The sequence below is a fragment of the Herpailurus yagouaroundi genome, unplaced genomic scaffold (genome assembly GCF_014898765.1).
Source record: "Herpailurus yagouaroundi ecotype Mexico unplaced genomic scaffold, PumYag 185, whole genome shotgun sequence".
Lineage (NCBI taxonomy): Eukaryota > Metazoa > Chordata > Mammalia > Carnivora > Felidae > Herpailurus > Herpailurus yagouaroundi.
Window position 1 is genome coordinate 20,600,911 of NW_024412416.1, and position 22,730 is coordinate 20,623,640.

General features: G+C 42.3%; 1 protein-coding gene across 4 annotated transcripts in view; it reads left to right on the top strand.

Annotated features, from left to right (window-relative positions):
• The first annotated feature begins 6 nt into the window (after positions 1 to 6).
• Positions 7 to 22,730, top strand: part of ENTREP2 (endosomal transmembrane epsin interactor 2) — a 469,222-nt gene continuing 446,498 nt past the window's right edge. For all 4 annotated transcript variants that reach the window (XM_040493830.1, XM_040493831.1, XM_040493832.1 and 1 more), the window contains exon 1: positions 7 to 128. In XM_040493830.1, the coding sequence (XP_040349764.1) occupies positions 27 to 128 (102 nt within the window). In that variant the 5' untranslated portion in view covers positions 7 to 26. The remainder of the gene's footprint in view (positions 129 to 22,730) is intronic.

The following is a 22,730-nucleotide window of genomic DNA, read 5'->3' on the forward strand; positions in this document are numbered from 1 at the left end:
TCGTGCTGGCGCTCGGGGCCACGCAGATGGCGCTCGGATGCCTCATCGTGGCGGTGAGCTTCGCCGCGCTGGCGCTCACCACCTCGGCCCGCGTCCGCCACTCCTGTCCCTTCTGGGCTGGCTTCTCGGTGAGTGTCTTCGGCCGGGCAGGGGAGGTGTGCTCCGGGCCCCGAGGCTGTGGCCCGCCCGGGACGGCACCGAGGGCTCGAAGTTCGGGGCGCGAACACCCGGGGCCGAGCTGCTGCAGCGCGGGGTGCAGTTCAGAAAACTCCGGGCTGAATAACTCCGGGGACCTTACCGCTCTCGGAGCATCGCTTTTCCTTTCCTGGAGCGCTGATCCCCGAGTTACTTTTCTTGGAGGGAACCTAAGCCGGGCGCCCGCCCTCCTCCGGGTGAGGGTGGGCAGCGCGCGCGCGACCGGCCGCGGGGTCTCCACTGGGCCCTCGGGGACTCTGCGCTCTGGGGACCCGCGACTCGCGACGCGCCCCGGCCAGACTCGGTGCCGGACCCAGCAGCCAAGAGGCCCTGACAGAAGCGGGGAGGCGGGGTCCGAACCGGGTGCGGGGCTGCGACTCTGCGCGCGTCTCGCCTTCGCGGCGGCCGGAGCTGGGGCCTGGGGCGGGGCGGGGGGGGGGGGGGGGGGTGCGGCGCGCTGGGCGCGTCCCGTCCGGGTGCTGGTCAGTCCCGGCGCGGAGAACGGCTGGTCCCCCTGCGGCCATTCAGAGACTTGGCGTTGGGGATTTCGCGTTTCCCGCGTGCGTCTGGAACGCAGTGCTCTGGGGGCGGCGGGACTGTGCAGGCGACCCGAAGCCGGCGTCCGGGGGCGTGTTTTCTGAGCTTCAGACCTCCACGGTGCCCGATTTTCAGGCTGTTGACCCCCAAATTAGAGAAGCCAGTGACTAAGAATCCTCCACAGGAGAAAGCCATCAGGAGAGCTCTATTTTAAGGAAGTGATTGTCCGTCCCCACGAGTTAATGGGGGGGGGGGGGGCATTTTATAGCCTTTTGATGAAAGTTGTGTTTTCCTTACATTAGTAAAGAATGGACTTACGGAAATGGAAGAAATACACGCAGGGCATTTGTGAAGAGAAGCACTTGTTCTGAGAACTCTTGACATCTGTAACTACATTTGGTTTATGGTGCTGGAGTACATTTTATAGGCTTAAGCTGCACACTCAGTATGTTTTAATTCCATCTCCAGAAATCCAAACTAAGCCTTTGTAATGAACGTTTGCTGTTTGTTCTCGAATGTTGAAATTTAACAATTCTACCCAGCTTTGCTTTTTTCGTGTTGTTGCTCTTTTGTAATGGCCTCTGGTCTCCCAAGTTCACGCATGGTTTTTAAAATGGGATCTGAGTAAAACTGACTGTGAGACACCCTGATCGATACAGGTGTGGTCCTTCATCCTAATGGGGGTATTAATTTTCAAAGCTTATTTCAGACCACAGTTGAGTCTTGGAGAGCTGATTAGGAACAACAGTATGTGTGGCCACAGCTCAGAGTGTTTAAATCAGAGAGAGGAGGTTGGAGGCAGGAACCGGGGAGCCATGATTCAAACGGACCACTAAATATAGTTTTCACACATCTGTTGCTCAGTTTTTAGCATTATTTAATATGCATTATTTTCATGTCGTCTGTTTTGTGGGCACTGATGTTTATGTCTGCTGCAACCAGCCTACAGGTGGCAGACTGGTAAATTAGCTTCACTTCCTGGCTCCTCCCTGAGCCTCCCTTTCTCCCACTTAGCCTTAGCTATGATTTTGGTACTCCCAAAGGGCAATGAAAAACAGCTCCTTTTAAGAATAAAGCCAAAAGGGAAAACATTACCTGGACACGGTGGTAAAACTATTCATGTGAAAAATTCATACTCCAGTTTAGTCTAAAGAGGCAAGTAAGTATGTAAAACAATAATTCACTGTGCATTTCCGGTGTTATTCCTTTCAATGACTACAACCTATTCGTTTTAACTTCCCACAATTCAGAGTGGTTCTGCAATTGTGTCTATGTGCAGGCATTTTTCTGGGTTCTGGGGACAACAATGAAGACAACAAACTCTGCCTACATTTTTGAGATTTTAAAGTAACCTCCACCCTCCATCTATCTCCTACCCTACCCCCTCACATCCACTTTCTCATTGCCTTGTTTTCTTTCTTCAAACTTAATCTGCTGCAAGCACCATTGAAATTCTTTTAATACAGTGTATTCCATTTTTCACGTATTGCTTCTGTCCTTTGTAGAAGTGGTGGTTGATTCTAGTTATGCTGGGACAGGTTTGCATGTTAGCATGGCTGTGAGTGTTTAACATTGGCCCCTTACCTTATGTATGCCTATCCCCTGAGACCTGGAAACTTCCCTGAAAGGGTATTTTTCATTTAAGAACAGTGACTGGGGTATCTGACTTTATACTGAAATCAGATTGTGGGGTTAGGGCCACACTCTGGTTCCTCTGCATCTTCTGTAATGAAATATGAGGGCTCTAGAAATCTCTAGATTTCTAGGCCTTCTCTATGCTTTGCATGTAATGAAGACTCACTGTAAAAATGAGTTGCCTCTATTTAAGAAAAAGTAATGCATCAGAAAAAGAGCTCACATTTTTTGAGCCCGTACTGCATGCCAGACGTTAAAGCTTAGTGTCTTATATGGTGTGATAGCACATTTCGTCTGTGGCCCTCGGTGCTCACGCTCTTGTGCAGTTCCCTCCACTTGAATTTGGACCCGGCTTCTGACTTGCTTAGCCAGTAGAATCCTGATAACAGAGGCAGTCTCAATGCTGGGCCTGAGCCCTAAGAAATCTTGGCAGCCTCTGCTGAGCACACTGAGATGAAGGGCGATTAAATCACTTGCTGTATTTATTAGTCGAGGTTCTGCAGAGAAAGAACCAATAGCTTGCTCCTTCATTCACTTGAACTGGCTGACATGGAAGCCTAGAAAGCCCGTGATCTTGCCATCAGGAAAGCCGGTGGTATAATTCACTCTGGGTCCAAAGGGCCAACAACCAGGGGTCAGTGGTTTAATTCCTGGTGCAAGTCTGAACATCTGAGAACCAGGAGTGCTGGTATCTAAGGGCAGGAGAAGACGGATGTCCCAGCTGAGTCAGAGAATGTGAAATCACCTATCCTCTGTCTTTTTTGTTCTCTGCAGGCCCTCAAAGAATAGGATGATGCCTGCCCATCTTGGTGAGGGCCATTAGTCAGTTGACTGATGCAAATGCTAATCTCTCCCACACACTCACAGAAACCTTTTACCAGCTATCTAGGCATCCTCTAGCCCAGTCATGTGGACACATAAAATTAACCATCACACCTGCTTAAGGTTACCCCGCTAAGAAGTGGCCACTGTTGGGTTTGAACTTAGTTGCTTTGAAGTTAGAGGCCATACTTGCAGCCCTTAGACTTAAACTGCGCACCTCACCACCCCCCCCCCCCCGCCCCAGGCAGAGGCAGAGGGGATGGAATAAAAAAGCACAGTAGTAAAGAGTCATAAAGGCCTCAAGGAGGTCACACCTGTTTCTTAGGAAAAACACAAAACATGCATGGAAAGGTGAAGATTCAAGAAAAATTTGGCGAGGCATCACATTCAGGATGGATATGTAAGGTTTAGGGAGTACCTTGGCAAAGGTGGAGAGAGGCAGCAGGGCAGTTGGTATATCAATCACCTGCAGACCACCTTCAAATGGCATTCCTGCCCTGGTCCTTGCTACCCAGCGGGGAGTTGGGGGGTGGACTGACTCCCTCATAGATGAAGGTCCAGCCCATTTTGAGAGCTGGTGATCTATAAGGAGAGTTTCTAAGACTCACGGAGCTAGGTCTTGAGTAGTTACCCTTTAGCAGGGAAGCTTCATTATGTTTCTTTGAAAATTTCGTAAGTCCCAGGACATCAGAGACAAATTCACAATGTGAATTATCCACATTACCAGTTACATAGTTGATAAAGACATAGTCATTGGGAGCTGACTGTGTAACTGTGTATGTATGTGTGTATGTATATTTTTTTTTCTGTAAAAGCAACACTGTTGGATTTTTTCATAGCCCAAAGGCAGTATATACTTGTTGCAGTAACTGAAACAAAGAAAAAATGAGAGCAGTGCCTCCTTCTATCCCAATTCTATACCTAGAGGTAACCTGTATTACCAGTGTTGGGTAATGTTCCATGCTTTTCTTTACAATCACAAAAGTGTGAAAATTTATGTATATGTGTGGAATATGTTTCTTTTCTTTTAAAAAGATTTACAAAAGGATTGTACTGTACACCTTACTCTGTGACTTTTTAAGTCTAGTATATACTAAATATCCCCAGCCATAACCCATTATTATCATTATCCCCATTATTTGTAATGACTGTATTAGAGTCCATAGTATGAATTATCATAATTTATTCCATTCTCCTCCTGTTGGAGATATTCTGGTTGTAGCAGTTCTCCGTCTCTACAAACATTGCTGCTTATCTAACCTTAGGGGCCAATCCTTGTTTTTGAATGCAAATTCCCCAAAGTGGAATTGCCACAGGGTATTCAAATTTAGAATTTTGTTGGACTTTGCCAGATCAACTTCCACAGAAGATTGTAGTCATTCCTAACCACAGGAGCATTTTATAAGTGTGCCCTTTGCCACCCTCTCCCCAGCACAGGATGTTACAAATACAGGATTTGTATTTACCCTATGGGAGAAAAAAGACATTTCCTGTTTTCATTTGATCTGTATTTCCATGGTTCCTTTGTTATATGCAAGTATTTTCTTGCAATATTTTCACTTCTCATTTGGCTTAATTTTTGGCATCTTTTGCCCTATAGAAAATTTAAGGACTTTTTATGTAGTCAGTTTCATTTGTTTTCTCTTTTACAGTTTCAGGGTTCTTTTCTCTGAGTTAAAGGGGTCGTCATTACAGAGGTCACATAGATACTTCTTTTCAACTTCCTTCTGATGTTTTCAGATTTTAACTCATCCAGAATTGCTATTGCATATGGTATGAAAAAAAGGGCATAACTTTATTTGCTTTCAGACAAATATTCAATGGTTCTGTTTTGGGGCTCTACTCAGTTTTACTTTTTAAATTGTCTATTACAAAGTCAATGCAGCATCATTATTTTGATTATAGTAACCGCATGTTTCACTCTGGTAAAGCATGAGCCTCCACACTCTTTGCTTTTTCAGAAGTGCCTTGGCTGTTATTCCATATGAACTTTAAAATATCTGTGTCCACTTATTCTTTACTTTAGGATGCCTTTATTTCATCTCTGTTCCTGAAGGGCATTTTCACTAGGTATAGAATTCTGGGTTGGCAATTCTTTCCTTTTAGGGTTTAAAAACATCCTAATTCCAAAAATAATAATAATAAAAATATCCTAATCCCTTAAAAAAAATCCCCATTCCTGCTGTCCTCCATGTTTTCTGATAAAAATCCATGGTGATATAAATTGTCATTGCCAAGAAGGTGACAGACATTTTCTCCTGTCATTTCCATTCTGCCATTAAACTCATCCAGTGAGTTTTTATTTTACTTATTATCTTTTCACTTAAAAAATTTCCCTTTGGTTCTTCTTCATATCTCCTCTTTTTTCCCCCTTACTTTTGTGTAGTTTTCTTTCATTTCCAAAATAGTGACCCTTACTCATTGGAGCATTTTTATTATTGTTGCTTTAACGTCTTTTTGTTTGAGAATTCCAAAATCTATCATTGTTTTCCCATGGAAGTTGACATTTTTCCTGAATCTGTGCATGCTGAATAATTTTGGATTGTGTCCCAGACATATTGAATATTATGTTGTGAGTCTCTGGATATTGTTTGAACCCTAAGGAGACTGTTGATGGTTTTGTTTTTAGCAGGCTCTCTTTCCTCCTGAGTTTAGACCACAAGTTGTGACCAGCTTACTGTGGGTTGTGGTTCTAACGTCAGTTCATTTTTCAAAATCTCTGCAGTCCTATTCGGATCTGTCCTGCACATGTGCCACTCAGTGGCCAATCTGGTGATTAGATGGTGATCTGTCCTGTAGATCCATTCCCAAAGTTTGTGTTTTCTGTTTAAGGGAGTATGTACACATGCATACCTTGCAGGTGAGCCCATGAGTTCATAAACAAACTTCAGGGATCTCTTTCCCTGGCTCCTTCCTCTCTGTGATATGGGTGTCTTCTATGTTCCTGGGGCTTTCCTTATCCAGTCCTCCAAGGAAGCTAGGGCTTTACCTCGCTTTGCTGCATAATTCCTGTACCTGCATTTGGCTAGGGGACATACAGTAGGAGGACAGATAGAGAATCAGCAATAAGGCTTTTCCCTGTCTTCTTGGGACCAAGCTCTCACACTCAGGAAGATTCTTCTGTGCCTTGCCTGTTCTTGCTGCTGCTATGGTATTGTGTGGGGGCGGGGGTGTGAGAGAAAGAAGGAAGAGAAATCCAAAAGAGAAGACAATGGCTATTGCCTTACTCTTTTATGGCATTGGGAGGCATATTTCCAAATCCTTGAGCCAGAACTAGAGGGCTTCCAGGTTCTCTGGTTGCATGAGTGTTCAATTTTGGGTTTCAGGCTGTGCTGAGCTTTGGCTAGGGGGTACTGAAGAGGGAAAAATGATAAAGTACTGCCAATTTGGTGGTACTTTGAATTGTATTGTTCTTTCCTAGTCCACCTGGTACTTTATTTTTCAGAGTTTTCAAGCTGTTTATTCTATGCATTCTGTTAGGTCTTACAGGTGTAATCAGTGGGAGACATAGGGTAATGTGTGCTTGCTGACTCACCTGGAATGAGAATCTCAGTGTTTTTAATATACTTACTACTTGAACCAAACATCCTATATTCAGATAAGTGTCCTTTTTAAAAGTCCACAGACACACAGTTTTCCATTTGCAATAACTGGTAGTATTGAACCCAGGAGGAGTTTACTAAATAATGAGCTTCAGAAAACGATATGATGACTGTCAAAGATTTTCATAAATCATAGGGATGAACGTTGACTATATTTAACTGGAGAACTAAAACATGACAGGGCACCTGGGTGGCTTAGTCGGTGAAGTGTCTGACTCTCGGTTTCTGCTCAGGTCACGATCTCACAGTTTTATGAGTTCTAGCCCTGTTTCTGGCTCTGCACTGACAGTGCAGAGCCTGCTTGGGATTCTCTCTCTCTCCCTCTCTCTCTGCCCCTCCCCTGCTCACACTGTCTTTGTCTCTCTCAAAAATTAAGAAATAAATTTAAATTAAAAAAAAACCCTAAAACATGACAATAGGGAAGCAAATCAATGCATAAGTGTTACGTGCTTTGATTATCTAGAATTGTGCAGTTAAAAAAATAAATGGTAGGAGATGAGGGGAAAGTAAAGAGAAAGTAGCATACACTCCTTGTCACATTAGCTAAATTAACTAGGAGTAGAAAATGTCTCTTGAGGCCAACGAAGCAAGTAGGAGAAAGTTAAATTTATTTAAGACTATAAAGATTAGCACCAAATTAATACTAGAGACTCAAGCTGATGTTTTGAGAAGAGTGAGGGAGGAAGAAGCATCTCCTGGCTACTTGCATTATTGCTTGTAGCAGTGAGGTCATAATATTAAAAGAAGAGGTTACTGAGGGGGTTATACAAGGTACTAATATAAAAGCGATAACTAGAACCCACATCCTTCTTGCATACCTAAAGAAATGCAGAGAGAGATAGAGAAAGCAAGCAGAAACTGCAAGCCCACATGCCTGAAGACTTTGTGTATGCGTGTAGGTGTTTTAAATGTAAGGTTAAAAAAATCTGCCAAAGCTGATGCCAAATATATAGACTGTATTAATATATGTAAATGGGCTTAATTAACCTAGTTAAAAAACCTTTTCAGGTGACTAACAAAGCAAGATCTAGAGATAGACCTAAAAAAAAAAAAAGCTGGAAAGGCTAAAAATAAAACAAAAAACTGGAAAAGATACACCAGGCAATTTCAAATAAAGAGAGGGCAAGTGGACAGACAAGGTGCAGTTCATCTATTCTTGCTTACTCATGATACAAGATAATGCCATTTTCATATTTTTATCCTCCTGATGAACATTTGACAGTACTTATTGCTCCTTTATAGAGAAATGGTTTATTTCTTTTATTTAGAAATTTTCTTATTCTGTTTATTTTATTTACTTATTTTCTTAAGCTCATTGTTTTTAAGTTTATTTATTTGGAGAGAGAGTGTGCACATACGTGTGCATGAGCACAAGTAGGGGAGGGGCAAAGAGAGGGAGGCAGAGAGAGAATCCCAAGTAGGGGTGTGAACCCATGAACCATGAGATCATGACTTGAGCTGAAATCAAGAGCCGGATGCTTAACCAACTGAACCCCCCAGATGCCCTTTTTTTTTTAAAGAGACAGAGCATGAGCAAGGAGAGGGGCAGAGGGAGAGGGAGAGAGAGAATCCCAAACAGGCTCCGTGCTCACTCAGCAAGGAGCCCAATGTGGGGCTTGATCCCACAACCGTAGAATAGGACCTGAGCTGAAATTAAGAGTTGGATGCTCAACCAGCTGAGGTAGCCAGGCGCCCTTTACCTATTCTATTAAAAATTTTTTTTTTAATGTTTATTTTTGATAGAGACAGAGTGTGAGCAGGAATGGGCAGAGAGAGAGGGAGACACAGAATCCCAGCAGGCTCCAGGCTCTTAGCTGTCAACACAGAACCCAACGCAGGGCTGAAACTCATGAACTGTGAGATCATGACCTGAGCTGAAGTCAGACTCTTAACCAACTGAGCCACCCAGGTGTCCCATTACTTATTCTATTTTTAAGTAACTTTGGGCTTTCTATACCTACATTCATGTCACCTATAAATAATTTTATTTTTTCATGTCCAGTATTTCTCATATTTCAAGATATGTTTTCTACTGCTTATTTCTTTTAGTTATTGCATTGATCGAAACCTCAATAATTTCAAAGGATAGTTTAAAAGGAAACACCGATGTCTTATTTTTCATTTTAGCAGGAATGGCTTTCATTTCATTGCTTTAAGCCGATGTTTGATTTTATTTCTTAGTAACTAGGTAAGTTTGAATACTTAAATTTTGCTACAATTTCAAACTTGTGGAGAAGTTCTAAGAAAAGCCCTAAGACTCCTTAATCTAGGGTATGTTAATAATTCACCAATTATTAACATTTTTTTTTTTTTTTTTTTTTTTTGCCTCATTAGCTTTATCATTTGCAGATGCCCAAACGTCTGATTGACCAACGGATCCATCAGTAATGCATCTATCTACATATTTTTTCTAAACCACTTTCAGGTACATTGCAGACCTCATGCCTCCTTTCCCCTAAATACTTCAGTCTTTCCTTGTAAGGGCATAATGTACACATGGGGCACTAATGAAAGTCAGGAAACGAACAGTGACACAACAGTCCATATTCAGGTTTTGCCAATGTCCCCAAAGTGTTCCTTATAAATATTTCTCCTGCCTGCTCTCTAGTCTAGCATTCACACTAGGAGTTTAAAATTCATACGTAGGTAGTTAATTTTTCAGGTATTTTCAGTTGTGTATTTATATAATCCCTTGGTTTTTCTCCTTCGGTAATCGATAAACTGAAGTACGTTGATAGATTTCCTAACATTGAATTATCCTTGGATTTCTGAAATAATCCTTATCACTTATTCTCTTAACATAGTATTGGAATTCATGTGCTAATGTATTAAGATGTTTGCTTCTATGATTACATACAAAGGTGGGCTGGAGTTTGTGTGTCCATGCATGTTCACTGGCACACACTATCTTTATTAAGTTTTGTTAAGTTGTGCTGGCTTTGTAAAATAAATTGTTGAGTTTTCCATATTTGTCTGTGGATTAGCATGGGAAAGAGCTGTTCTTTGTAAAGTTAGCTCATCTGTAAAGCCTATTGCCTATTTTAAGTGCTAGATTTATAACCATTAATTGTCTTACATATTGGTCTGTTCAAGTTGTCATCTCAGCAAATTTTGGCTTTTGGTTTTATTTATTTTTTTCTACTTGAAAATTGTCACTTGCTGTCTATTATAATCATTTCTAGTTCATTAAGTTCCACTTTTATTCTTATTACATTCCTCCTCTATTTTGTTTTATTTTCTTAGTTTTGTATATTTTTAAGTTGCATATTTGACATATTCATTCTTGTTTAAATAATAAAAGCAATTATTTACCATTTTATTCTGTGTATAGGTATATTTGTAGCACACAGATTTTTTTCATTTTTTTAATGTTTATTTATTTATTTTGAGAGAGACAGCACAAGTCGGGGAGGGGCAGAGAGAGACAGAGAGAGAGAGTGTGTATGTGAGAATCCCAAGCAGGCTCTCCACTGTCAGTGCAGAACCCCGCATGGAGTTTGATCTCACGAACTGTGAGATCATGACCTGAGCTAAAATCAAGAGTCGGATCCCCCTAAGGTGGCTCACAGATTTCAGTAAAGTGTTCTTCCACTTATATTCATTTTTAGAAGTTTATAATTTTAGTCTTGATTTTTATTTTGATTCTGGGGTTCTGTAAAATAATTTTTCTTAATTAGCAGATAGTCTTTTTTGAGAGGTGGAGGTTGGGTGTCATTGTTGTGTTACTGATTTCTTGTTTTACTTAATGATAGTCAATGCAGCTTGCCAAGTTTCTTTTTGTTATTTAGTAGTTTTTAAAATCATCAGTACATTGTTACTTTTTCAAAGTTAAATATTTTACTTTTTTTTTTGTCTGTGTGATTTGTCACATTGTTTGACAGGTGTGTCAAAGTCATCCCCTGTTTTATGTTTTGAATTCTTGTATTTCTATGACTTTGCTTTATGTTATTTATTTATTTATTTATTTATTTATTTATTTAAAATGTTTATTTATTTTTGAGAGACAGCATGTGTGCATGCCCACATGCACATGAGTGGGGGAGTGGAGGGGGGTGGGGAGAGAAAGAGGATCTTCACTGACAGCAGCAAGCCCAGTGTGGGGCTTGAACTCACAAACCACAAGATCATGACCTGAGCTGAAGTCAGACGCTCAACTGACTGAGTCACCCAGATGCCCGCATTGCTTTATTTATTTATTTTTACCTTGATGTTGTTTTGTGTGTGTTTATGACTATGCCTTATTTATTTATTTATTTATTTAATATTAAATTATTCTCAAATTGGTTTCCATACAACACCCAGTGCTCATCCCAAAAGGTGCCCTCCTCAATACCCATCACCCACCCTCCCCTCCCTCCCACCCCCCATCAACCCTCAGTTTGTTCTCGGTTTTTAAGAGTCTCTTATGCTTTGGCTCTCTCCCTCTCTAACCTCTTTTTTTTTTTCTTCCCCTCCCCCATGGACTTCTGTTAAGTTTCTCAGGATTATGCCTTATTTATTGATGATAACTTCTGTCATAACATAGTATACATCTTTGTTGTGAGCTTTTGGTATTGGATTCCACTTTATCTGATATTAATATCACCACTCCTGCCTTAAAAAAATTACTACAACATTAGAGACTTTTATTGTCCCTGTAATTTTTGTAGTCAACACCTTTTTGTAGTCAACACATATTTATCAGTTTCTTTGGCTTACCATTGCTTCTTATATCCTGTTACTTTCTTGGGGCTTTAATTTATTCTTTAGTCGAAGTCATCTTTAGCAATTCTTTCAGTGAAAGTTTGTGAGTGTTAATTTGTCTGAAAAAATTCTCTATTTCACTCTATCTTTTGAAAGATTGTTTATCTGGCTGTAAAATTCTAGGTTGACAGTTATTTTTCCTCAGTATTTTGAGGATGTCTTCTAGCCTCTGGTTTTATAGAAATTCTGTTCTTATAGTCGGCTTGTAAGAAATCTTCCTTTTCTTGGGTTGCTTTTTAAGCTATCTTCTTGACTTGATGGTCTGCACTTTCAGTGAATGTGGATTTACAGCATGAATCCTGTTCTCAAGTTCAGCCTTTTGAGGATTGATCATGTCTTTCCATATGTATCCTGGACTTCCTTCTACCTTGCCAGTCTGTTTTCCTCTTGTTCAGATTGTCTGACTCTGTCTTTCTGTGCTGCATTCTGAATACCTTCCTCATGTTTCTTCCATTTCATGAGCTCCTTTTAGCTGTTTATTATCAGCTTTTGAACCTGTCCTTTGAGTTTCTGAACTCAATGACTATGTTTTTTATTTCCAAACCTTCTATTTTTCTCTTTTCTAAGTCTGCCTTTTCTTCTGTCTTAGTACTTTGTTCTTAAGGTCTTGATCCTCTCTTTTATGTCTTTAATAAATTTAAGCAAAAATGGTTTTATATGCCTTGTCCTTTGGTATTTCCCTTACCAGCAGTCCTGTGGACTACTCCTGTGTGTTATCTGCTCATGGGCAGGGGATGTGGTTTCTTGTATATTTTGTAATAGGGTTTTGTAGAGGGCAGAGGGGTTGAGCACATCTTCAGTGGCCTTTTGCTGTGGAAACCTCACGTGATCTAAAATGAGCATTCGTTCCTTCAGAGAAGCTTTACAGAACTTCTGTTAGGCTCCAGATATCACCATCCTGGGACCAATTTCTGTGAATTTATTTGCTTGAGAGTTCCTTCCTCATGTGGTTGCCAGAAATGTATTGAGTGTTTATTCTTTGAGCTTTATGCTTTGATTTTAGTTCTGGTTTTCCCTACCTCTTGTGGACCAGAGGTCCTGACTTTCCTTCCAGCTCAGGCATTAGCTAAGCCCCTGGCCATCACATCTGTGACTCCCAACCCAGTTGCACTCAACATGAAATGTTTTGTTGCTGCCTGTTCAGTCCTTCTAGCTCTCAGAGGTGGGAAGGTCTCTGTCTCAATAGAGGCTGCCATCTTGCCTGGATTGGAAGCTGATCTCTTTTTAAAACTTGTTTTCTGTGTGCCTCTTGTGAATAGAACATAGCTGGACTTTGATTTTGAATCTAACCCATAAATCCTTATGATCTGATAGAGGGAATTCAAGGCATTCCCATTTATTAAGATAAGTGGATTTAGTTTTATTCTTTTTGACTTAATTTATTATTACACATTGTCATTTTCTTTTTTTTTTTTTTCCTCTTCCTTTGGCTTGGTTGGTTTTTTTAAAAACATATTTATTTTTAAAAATTGTAAAATGTACATAACAAAATTTAACATCTTAGGCATTTTAAAGTGTATTTTTCTGTGGCGTTAAGAACATTCCCATTGTCTACAGTTGTCACCATTCATGTCCAGAGCTTCTGCCCAGCTGAAGCTCTACATTCATGAAACACTAACTCCTCATTCTCTTCTTCCCCAGCCTCTGGCAACCACCATTCTGCTTTCTGTCTCTATGAATTTGGCTATTCCATGTGCCTCATGTAAGTGGAATAATATGATATTTGTCTTTTTGCTATTGGCTTATTCTACTCAACATCCACAAGGTTTATCCATGGGGTAGCATGTATCAGAATTTCCTTTCTTTTTAAGGCTGAACAATATTCTCTTGTGTGTACGTACCACATTCTACTTATCCATTCACCCTTCAGTGGACACTTGGGTTGTTTCCGTGTTTTGGCCACTGTGAATAATGCTGTGTGTGGCTGTGTAAATATCTGTTCTCAAGTTGATTTTTATTCCATTTTCCAGCACTCCTCACCTCTGCCTCTCCATTCTTTGGGTGGTTCTTATTTTCATCTTGGACAATCTATTTCATTTCCTTTCTTTAAAGTTAAGTTTATTGATTTATTTTGAGAGAGAGAGCATGCAAGTGGGGAAGGGGCAGAGAGAGAGAGAGGGAGAGAGCAGTGCACAGCGCAGAGCCTGATGCGGGGCTCAAACTCGGGAACCATGAGATCATGACTTGAGCCAAAGTCACATGCTTAACCGACTGAGCCACCCAGGCGCCCCCTGGACAATCTATTTCAACCTGAATTTTCTTTTTTCTTGTTAAAAAAATTTTCTTTAACGTTTATTTATTTTTGAGATGAGAGAGACAGAGCATGAACAGGGGAGGGTCAGAGAGAGAGGGAGACACAGAATCTGAAACAGGCTCCAGGCTCTGAGCTGTCAGTACAGAGCCCGACACGGGGCTCGAACTCATGGACCGTGAGATCATGACCTGAACTGAAGTCGGACGCCCAACCGACTGAGCCACCCAGGCGCCCCTCAATCTGAGTTTTCTAATAGCACACCAAATTAAGTGAGTGATATGATCACTATCCTTTTCATTCAAGCCAAACTGTTTCTTCACCCTTTCCCACCTCCCAGTTCCACCAACTCCTACCCCCTGACCGGCAGCCCCTCAAGAATAAGCCTCTGGAACCTTTCTCTGTCCCTGATTCAGTTTTAAAGGCTAGTTCAAAAGGAAATGGATTTTGAACATTATACAGTATACATACTTTGAACATGTGAGGGAGAATATTTTTTGCTTCGTATGTCAGGCTTTTACTGGGGAATTTGGAATTTGAATCTTGAAAAGGTCAAAAAGTACCATATCCTATGGTTTTATTGAAGAGTAAAGAAAATGTAATAAAGCCCTTGATGGTTTCCTAGACTACTTGATATTATTGCCATATTTGCTGATGAATTCAAACCATGTATGAGGCACTTTGCCCTTCCAGAGCTGGTGTCAGGGTGACAGCAACAGGAGAGATGTTGATAGACACAGCAAAAGCTAGGATAGGGCTTCCTCTCAGCCCCCAGCACTCTACCCTTCTTTGTTCTCCACAGGCACCTGCTGCTGAGAACACTACCCATTGAAGGGAAGACCTTCACAGTCCTTGGAGAAACCCGATGTGTCTTTCTCACTGGGGTAGTCTGTGTAATGGCTCCTGTTAGCTTTTCTGGAGGCTATATAGGGGTTCCTACCCATGTGCCCACCTGGGGTAGCCCTGGGGCCTTTCTTTGAGAGACCAGGTGTGATTTCTTTCTTTCTTTTTTTTTTTGAATGTTTATTTATCTTTGAGAGAGAGACACACACACACACAGTGTGGGTGGGGAAGGGGCAGAGACAGAGGGAGACAGAATCTGAAACAGGCTCCAGGCTCTGAGCTGTCAGCATGGAGTGGGATGCGGGGCTCGAACTCACGAACCATGAGATCACCACTTGAGCCGAAGTAGGACACTTAACCGACTGAGCCACCCAGGCGCCCCAGCCAGGAGTGATTTCTAGTAAAGGTCTGATTTCTAGGTCCACCATCCCTGCCATGCCTAGGTTCAGGGTACCTGAATTCTGTTTCTATATTTAGGCACTTAAACTTACCTGACCTAACGTGAATAACATGTTTTGGAATTGTAGTTTCAATTTATTATCATGACCTGCTTTTATCTCCTCTACTGTTGATGAAAACATCATATTTTACTTAATGGGTATAGCATAGTGAAGTGGACGGTTATTTAAGGAGCCTACAGGATTTGGGGATACTGGCATTTTTGAGAGAGAGGGAGGTGTCAAGTCAAGTATTCAGGGCCTGGCAAATGTAAAAAAACAACTTCTTTTGTATCAGCAGCTACCAGAACCTATTATGTACTTATCTACCACATAGGCATGAGGTTGAATTGTTGTAAAATAAGTTCTTAAGATTCAAGCACATTCTTTTATGGAGAAAATGTAGAAAATTTGAAATTGATGAGAAAGTAAATTTTTAGTTGAAAAATGCTAAGGTTATCTAATTATAAGTGAAGTGTTGGCTTGTCATCCATGATGAGAAATTATAGATAATGGCTTTGATAGTGAACATGGATGGTGATTTTGAAATAGATATTTGGAACACTCAGCAAAATTTGAAAGGACTATGATAATGACACCTACTTAACATGTTAATAAGCAACTTAGCCACAATGAGCATATACTAATCAGAATCATCTGATTAAAAAAAAAAAAACCAGAAAGTTCTTTTCAGCTATTCACAAAGGGACACTACCTTTTTAGAAACTAATTTTTGACCCAGTCTCTGAAAAAGGCAGGGGCTCCTGGGTGGCTCAGTCAGTTAAGTGTCAGACTTTGGCTCAGGTCATGATCTCGAGGTTAGTGAGTTGTAGCCCTGCCTCGGGCTCTGTGCTGACAGCTCAGAGCCTGGAGCCTGCCTCAGACTCTGTGTCTCCCTCTCTTTCTGCCCCTACCCTGCTCACACTCTGTCTGTCTGTCTCTCAAGAATAAAATAAAATAAACATTCACAATTTTTTTTTAATTAAAAAAAGAAAAAGGCAAAGAAAACATGGCATCTTCTTTTCACCTGCCAGTTTATTGATTGAGCATTGGTGTTCTCCATATCCACTCTCCATGTCCTTGATTGCCTTTTGGTGTCGCTAGAAGGGGGTGAGGCTCAGTACCCACTCTTTTCTCTTAAAAGGAAATAACACCTAAGAAGTGCTAGTGGATTAATAGAGCCTTAAAGGGCATCTGGGTGGCTTAGTTGCTTGGGTGTCTAACTCTTGGTTTCAGCTCGGGTCATGATCTTGGTGGTTTTGTGAGTTCAAGCCCTGCATTGAGCTCTGTGCTGCCAGCACAGAGCCTGCTTGGGATTCTGTCTCTTTTTCCTCTCTCTCTCTGCCCCTCCCCCATTCGCACTGTCTCTGTCTCTCTCAAAATAAATAAATAAACTTAAGAAAAAATCGAGCCTTAAGTCTCTTGTAACTGGTGGTAAATAACTTCTCCCAAGATTGACTTTCTTTTTAAAAAGGAGGGTGTGGGGACACCTGGGTGGCTCAGTCAGTTAAGTGTCTGACTTTGGCTCAGGTCCTGATCTTGCCCTCTGTGAGTTCAAGCTTTGCATTGGGCTCTGTGCTGACGGCTCAGAGCCTGGATCCCACAGTGGATCCTGTTTCTCTCTCTCTCTCTGCCTCTTGCCTGCTCACACTCTGTCTCTGTCTCTGTCTCTCTCTCACTCAAAAATAAATAAACATTAAAAAAAAAGAGGATGTGTAATATATATATATATATATATATGTATCATGGTATATATATTCCCTGATACTTCATTTTTTGCTATATAATAAATAACAACAACAACAAAAAAAAACCACACACATACACACAAAAGAAGTCAGAGAGCCAGGAACCCGTTGAGCAAGGCACTGCCCACTGACTTCAAGAGTTATGCCAGTGGCTGTTACCTGTAGTCCAGATGGCACGTCTCAGGTGAGGGGAATAGAATCAGAGTTTAGGAGAAAGAGAGAGAAAATGTTTCTGCATTGGAGAAACAGCCCTGGGAGTGCATGTTCTCTAGAAAGCACATATTTGTCTCTGTATAGTTTATGATGGTGACGGTGATTATGATGATGGTGACAAAAAAGCATTAGCTATTTAATTTTGTGGAAATTTAAATTGAAATAGTGTGGAATGATACAGACTGAAATGCAAAAGCCATCATCCCTCAGCCTCTGCCTTCCCCATTCCTCAAAAAGTTAAATATTTTCCACCTTTCTGTTGTTATTTCTTTGGTGGCAGGCACCCTGTTGTCTTCCTGTCTCATATGTCACTGAAGAAAGGTCCGATTCCTATCTGGCTCATTTTCTTTTGTTGGCAACCCAGCCAGTTTCTCCTTTGTGGCAGCTTCTAAGGTCTACTCTTTGTTCTTGGTGTTCTGATATTCTGTAGTGTTTAGTGAAGAGACTTAGCCATACAATGTGCCCCTTCTTTAATGTTGGAAATCTTGTTCTTTGATTATCTCTGCATCTCATTTTTTTTTCCTGTTCTTCTTTTATGGAACTCCTGTTCACTGGATGTTTGACCTGGGTTGATCTCCTAGGCTCCTTAGCTTTTTCTTCCCTATTTTACATGCCTTTGTCTTTTGCTTTGTTGTCTGAAAGATTTCTTCAGCTTCGTCTTCTGGATCACCTATTGAAATTTAAAAAAATAATTACAGCCGTGACACAGGGATGGACAATTGAAAGGATTCTGGAGACTGCAGGGTGTACTTGGGTAAGGCTTTAATGAAGGGAGAGAATACAGTGCAGCAACAGAAAGAAACACAAGCAAATATCAGAGAGGTCCAGGCCACCCGGGGCCAACTCCCGGGATCCTTTCTCTGTCACACAGGATATGCTTGGACTAAATTGTGAACTGTCATGATATTTGAGAGCGACAGTCTTATCTGAAAGTGCATCTTTTCTACCCTTCCTGGTCATGTAGCCAAAGCCAGGCTACACAGCCAGGTTCAAAAAATAAAATAAAATAAAATAAATCTAGAGCAACCAAGTGCACACCATCAATCTAAACATTTTCTATAAATGATCTGGTGAGTTGGTGCTGGTTGTCCTGGTCTGTCTGGGACCCTAGCAGAGGTTGATGTTAATTGCTGGTTGGTGCGTTTCATTCTGGTTTGGCTAACTATTTGCACTGGTGGTTCCAAGTCTCCCTGGAGACTAGCATAGGTTGCAACAGACTGGGTGAGATTAACTCTATACTTACCCAGCAATCATAATTAAAGTTGCAATGATTTCTTTCATATTTTCAGCTGATTTTTCTCAGCATTTGTCTTCCTTTCTGATTGTGTTTCTTTTTCATTTCCTACCTGAGAGTACTAATTAGAAATAAGTTAAATACGTTTTCTTCTTATTCTTGAGTTCTGTTTGCTCTAGGGTCAGTCTTTTTATTTTCCTAAATCTGCCTGTTTTGTGTGTCTGATTTTTCTTATTGGTCTGGGGGTTCTTGGTTGTCCTTTTATAATGTAAGGAATATGAAAGTCGATTAAAAGATGTGCTTGGCATGTTTTCCTTTACATTCATCTCCTCCCATCAAATGAAGGCCCAACTTCACTTTGTCTCGATGTGGGCACCTGTAGGCGCTTGGGCTGTGACCCAGCTGGCTGCCTCTTCCCCTTACCTTGGGCTGCTCTGACGAGTGTCTACTGTGAGGGATGACTTCTCTCTGTGGAAGCAGACGAGGCAGAAAGCTCATTTCTTTGGTGCAGACAGCATTCTTTTGATTTTTTCCTGCAAACACATACCAGTGTTGTACATGTTGGGGTGAGTGCCTGGGGGCCTGGGGCCTGTGGTCCATCTGTAGTTCTGCAGTCAGCCTTTGGGCACCCACTTTAGGTCTCATTTCTTCATTTTGCTCCTGTGACCTGTGGTCTGGGGGCTCATTGATACAGATTAGCTTATCTCTCTAAAGCCTTCTCTCCCGGATGCACGGATCTGAGACTCTTCCATCTGATTCCTCTTGTTAACTTGTTTTGCATTCCTTTAAATGGTTTTCTCTTTCTCTTCTTCCACCCAAAATATGTGCATTGGCGGGAGAATGCCAGCGGATCAGCTCACATAGTCTGAGACTGGATAGCAGAGCCAATGTCCTGATGGCTCTCCCTTGAGTCCTGCCCCAGTTTCCCAAGCTGTGTTCCATACCCCTCTTTCTACTACTTGGTGCCAACTTTCTGGACCTCACTCTAGTTATTGCAAGAATAATGTTTTTGATCATTTAAATTGAGCCATTTTTTTTAACTTCCTGTAAATCATGTTACCCTGCAGCTCTTCCACCCATTAACTCAAGGAGTTGCTTTGGGGGAAGCGCAGGTGCTCCCTAGAACAAAGCACTCATTACTCAGCTTTGAGTCACAACACTTTCTTGAGTCTCTAGAGAGACTGTAGTCATGAAAACCATGCTTTGTTTCAAGTAAAAAGGAATCTCTGAATTCTAGGAGCCTTCCTTTATACACGGAGAACAAAGCTTAAAGGCCTGAAAATTCTTTTACCCTCATGTTCCATGTTGGTAGGACAAAGGATATGATGGGAGGGAAGTTCTCATCCAACAGGAATCAAGGAGGAAGGGGAAGCAGAAAGCCCACTGGGGCTGGAAGGAAGAGTTTTCAGGAGTTGGAGTTCCTGAGGAGAAGCTTCTTGGATCCCTGGGCATAGCATGATGGCACCCCATTACACATGGTAGAAGCCAGATGGGTGAGTAAGAACCTGACCACTTAAGCTGGTGGTCCCCTTACCCTTCATGCCCTCCAGCCTGGTGCAGGAGCATTAAGGTAGCACTTATGGAGAAGGGGAAGGAAATGTCTAGAGCGGGCGTTGGAAAACCTGTTCTCTACAGGGTAGTATTTTAGCCTTTGTGGACCAGATGGTCCATGTTGGAGCTACTCAACTCTGTCATTATATCATGAAAACAGCCCTAGTGAGTGGGTATAGCCATGTTCTGACAAAAATTTACTCACAGAAACACAGCAGGCCAGATTTGGCCCAAGGGTTATAGTTTTCTGATCTCTGGTGTAAACGATTAGGCTTGAGATTTCCCACAGTTTGTGTGTGGAATAAAGACTTCTGGAAGTTTCTGTGTGGATGTGAGACATGTTAAAGGGAGCCAGAAGAGAAGAGTCAGGTCTCTTCAATGGTGAGGAAAGATACTCCCCTAGATGAGTATCTAGGGTAGACTATCCATAGCTGGGGCCTGTGGAGACCATAGCCCAGTATCAAGATCTTCAGGACCACCCAAAACTGAGGTGAGGTAGGTTGGAGGCAGTGAAAAGCAATGTCATGCTCCCTGTGAGTGATCATGTCACGTTGCCCTGTGAGCTGCACCTCTGCAGTGGACACACGAAGGGCTGGACTGACTCTAAAGAGATGGAAGGGGCAGAATGAGCTACGTTTCACAGCCGGTCATTATGTGACTCAGACTACTCTCTCCCTGCACTAGTGGGCACTTGTGTGACTCACAGAGTTCTTCACATTTGAGACGGTTACCTCCCTCCTCCCCAAACACCCTACTGCCAGCTTCCCATCTGCACTTGGACATGTTACAGATACCTCAATTTCAGGATGTCCCAACCTGAAATTTCTCATCTTCCCCTGCATACACATTTCTTCTCTTCTGTTCTTACCCATTTCTCAAACCAGTTGACCCAGTATCTTGTTGGTCACAAAGTACTGTTGATTCTTCCTCTAACATAACTACTTCTACCTACCATATGTATCTCTTACCCAGAATATTTCTGTAGCCCCCTAACTGGCTTCTCCACTTCTACTTTGGATCCCCTCTCCCCCCACAACAGTCTGTCCTTCACACATTGGCCAGAGTTGTGTTTAAAAATGCAGATATGGGGGGGTGCCTGGGTGGCTCAGCTGGTTCAGCGTCCAACTTCAGCTCAGGTCATAGTCTCATGCTTCATGAGTTCGAGCCGCGCATCGGGTTCTGTGCTGACAGCTCAAAGCCTGGAGCCTGCTTCGGATTCTGTGTCTCCCTCCCTCTCTTCCCTGCTCATGCTCTGTCTCTCTCTGTCTCTGAAAAAAGAAATTAAAAAAGTGCAAATATGGGGGTGCCTGGGTGGCTCAGTCTATTAAGCACCGACTTCAGCTCAGGTCATGATCTCATAGTTTGTGGGTTCAAGCCCTGCATCGCGCTCTGTGCTGACAGCTCAGAGCCTGGAGCCTGCTTTGGATCCTGTGTCTCCCTCTCTCTCTGCCCCTCCCTGCTCACACTCTGTCTCTCTCTCTCAAAAATAAAATAAACATTAAAATTTCTTTTAAAAATGCAAATATGTAATGTCATACTGCGTTCCAAAATGGTGGACTAGTCAATTTGGACCAACCCAACTTCTCAGAATGAGAAAAGCTGGATATGTCAAATGTGTTAGGCCAGTGTGGTTGGCTGAAAGATGGTCCCCAAAGATGTCCATGTATTAATCCCTGGAACCTGTGAATGTGTGCCTTATGTGCTGAAAGGGGCTTTACAGGTGTGATTTAGTTAAGGGCCTTGAGATGAAGACCTTATCCTAGATCATTTGGGTGAGCCTGATGTAATCGCAGGGATCCTTATCAGAGGGAGAAGGAAGTCTGAGTCAGTATGAGGAGATGTGATGGAAGCAAGATGTTGGGAATGATGTGGGAAAGGACCACAAGCTGAGGAATGCTGTTGGCCTCTAGAAGCTGGAAGAGGCAAAGAAATGGATTCTCCTCTAGAGCCTCCAGAAGGAATGAGGCCAGCTGATGCCTTGACCCCCAGCTCAGAGAGGGTAATTTTACACTTCTGATCTCCAGGACTATAAGATAATACACTTGTGTTGGCTCTTAGTCACTCAGTTTCTGGTAGTTTGTGACAACAGCAACAGGAAATGAATACAGTGGAGAAGTCTGGTGGGCGTAGGGGTAGCAGGAGAAACAGAGGGATGAAGATTGTTTACATTCTGATATGGGCCAAGGATGATGAGCCACACATACAGCTGGGCTTTAGCCAGACAGAACACAGGTCTGTCCCAGGTAGAATGGAATGGGTGTTACTTTCCAGTTCCAAGGACCCCTTCTCAGGTGAGTGCCAATAGAATGGGCGTGGCTGCGTGTACGTGATGTTAACTGTAATCAGAACAATCTCAAGAGGTAACGTGTGTTGAGTGCTTGCTTTTTGGCCAGACACTATCCTAAGGTTTTACACATTAACTCATTTACACCTGCAGCTCTCCCATGAGTAGGGAGAAGTATCTTTTCCCATTTTGTAGATTGAAAATTGTCTGAGAAGTCCTCCTGGGAGGAAGCATTTGAGAAGGTTGGGAGGGATGTGTGCATAGGATAGAAATGAGATGGTGGGAGAGGTTTGTCTTGTACTGTAATGGAGAGGGCCTATAGTGAGCCAGGGCCCTGGGGACTGGCTCTGGTCCCGTGGGCCTGTGTTATCTCCTGTGGCATGGTCATAGTTGGCATGGATTGAGTGTGTTTGGAGATCCATATTGCTTTCCCTGTTTGACCTGGTGGACCTGGATGCCTGGGGGTGTGGGGGAGGAGTATCAGACCCCAGGTGTGGGAAACAGTAGAACCATTCTCCTTGTGGGGTGGCTTCAGCAGGCTGCTGAGCAGTGAGAGCAGTAATCACACAGGTGGCAGCCTGCTGTTCTCTGAGTATCTGCACCCCCCTCTTCTCCTCTGCTCCTCTTGCCAGAAA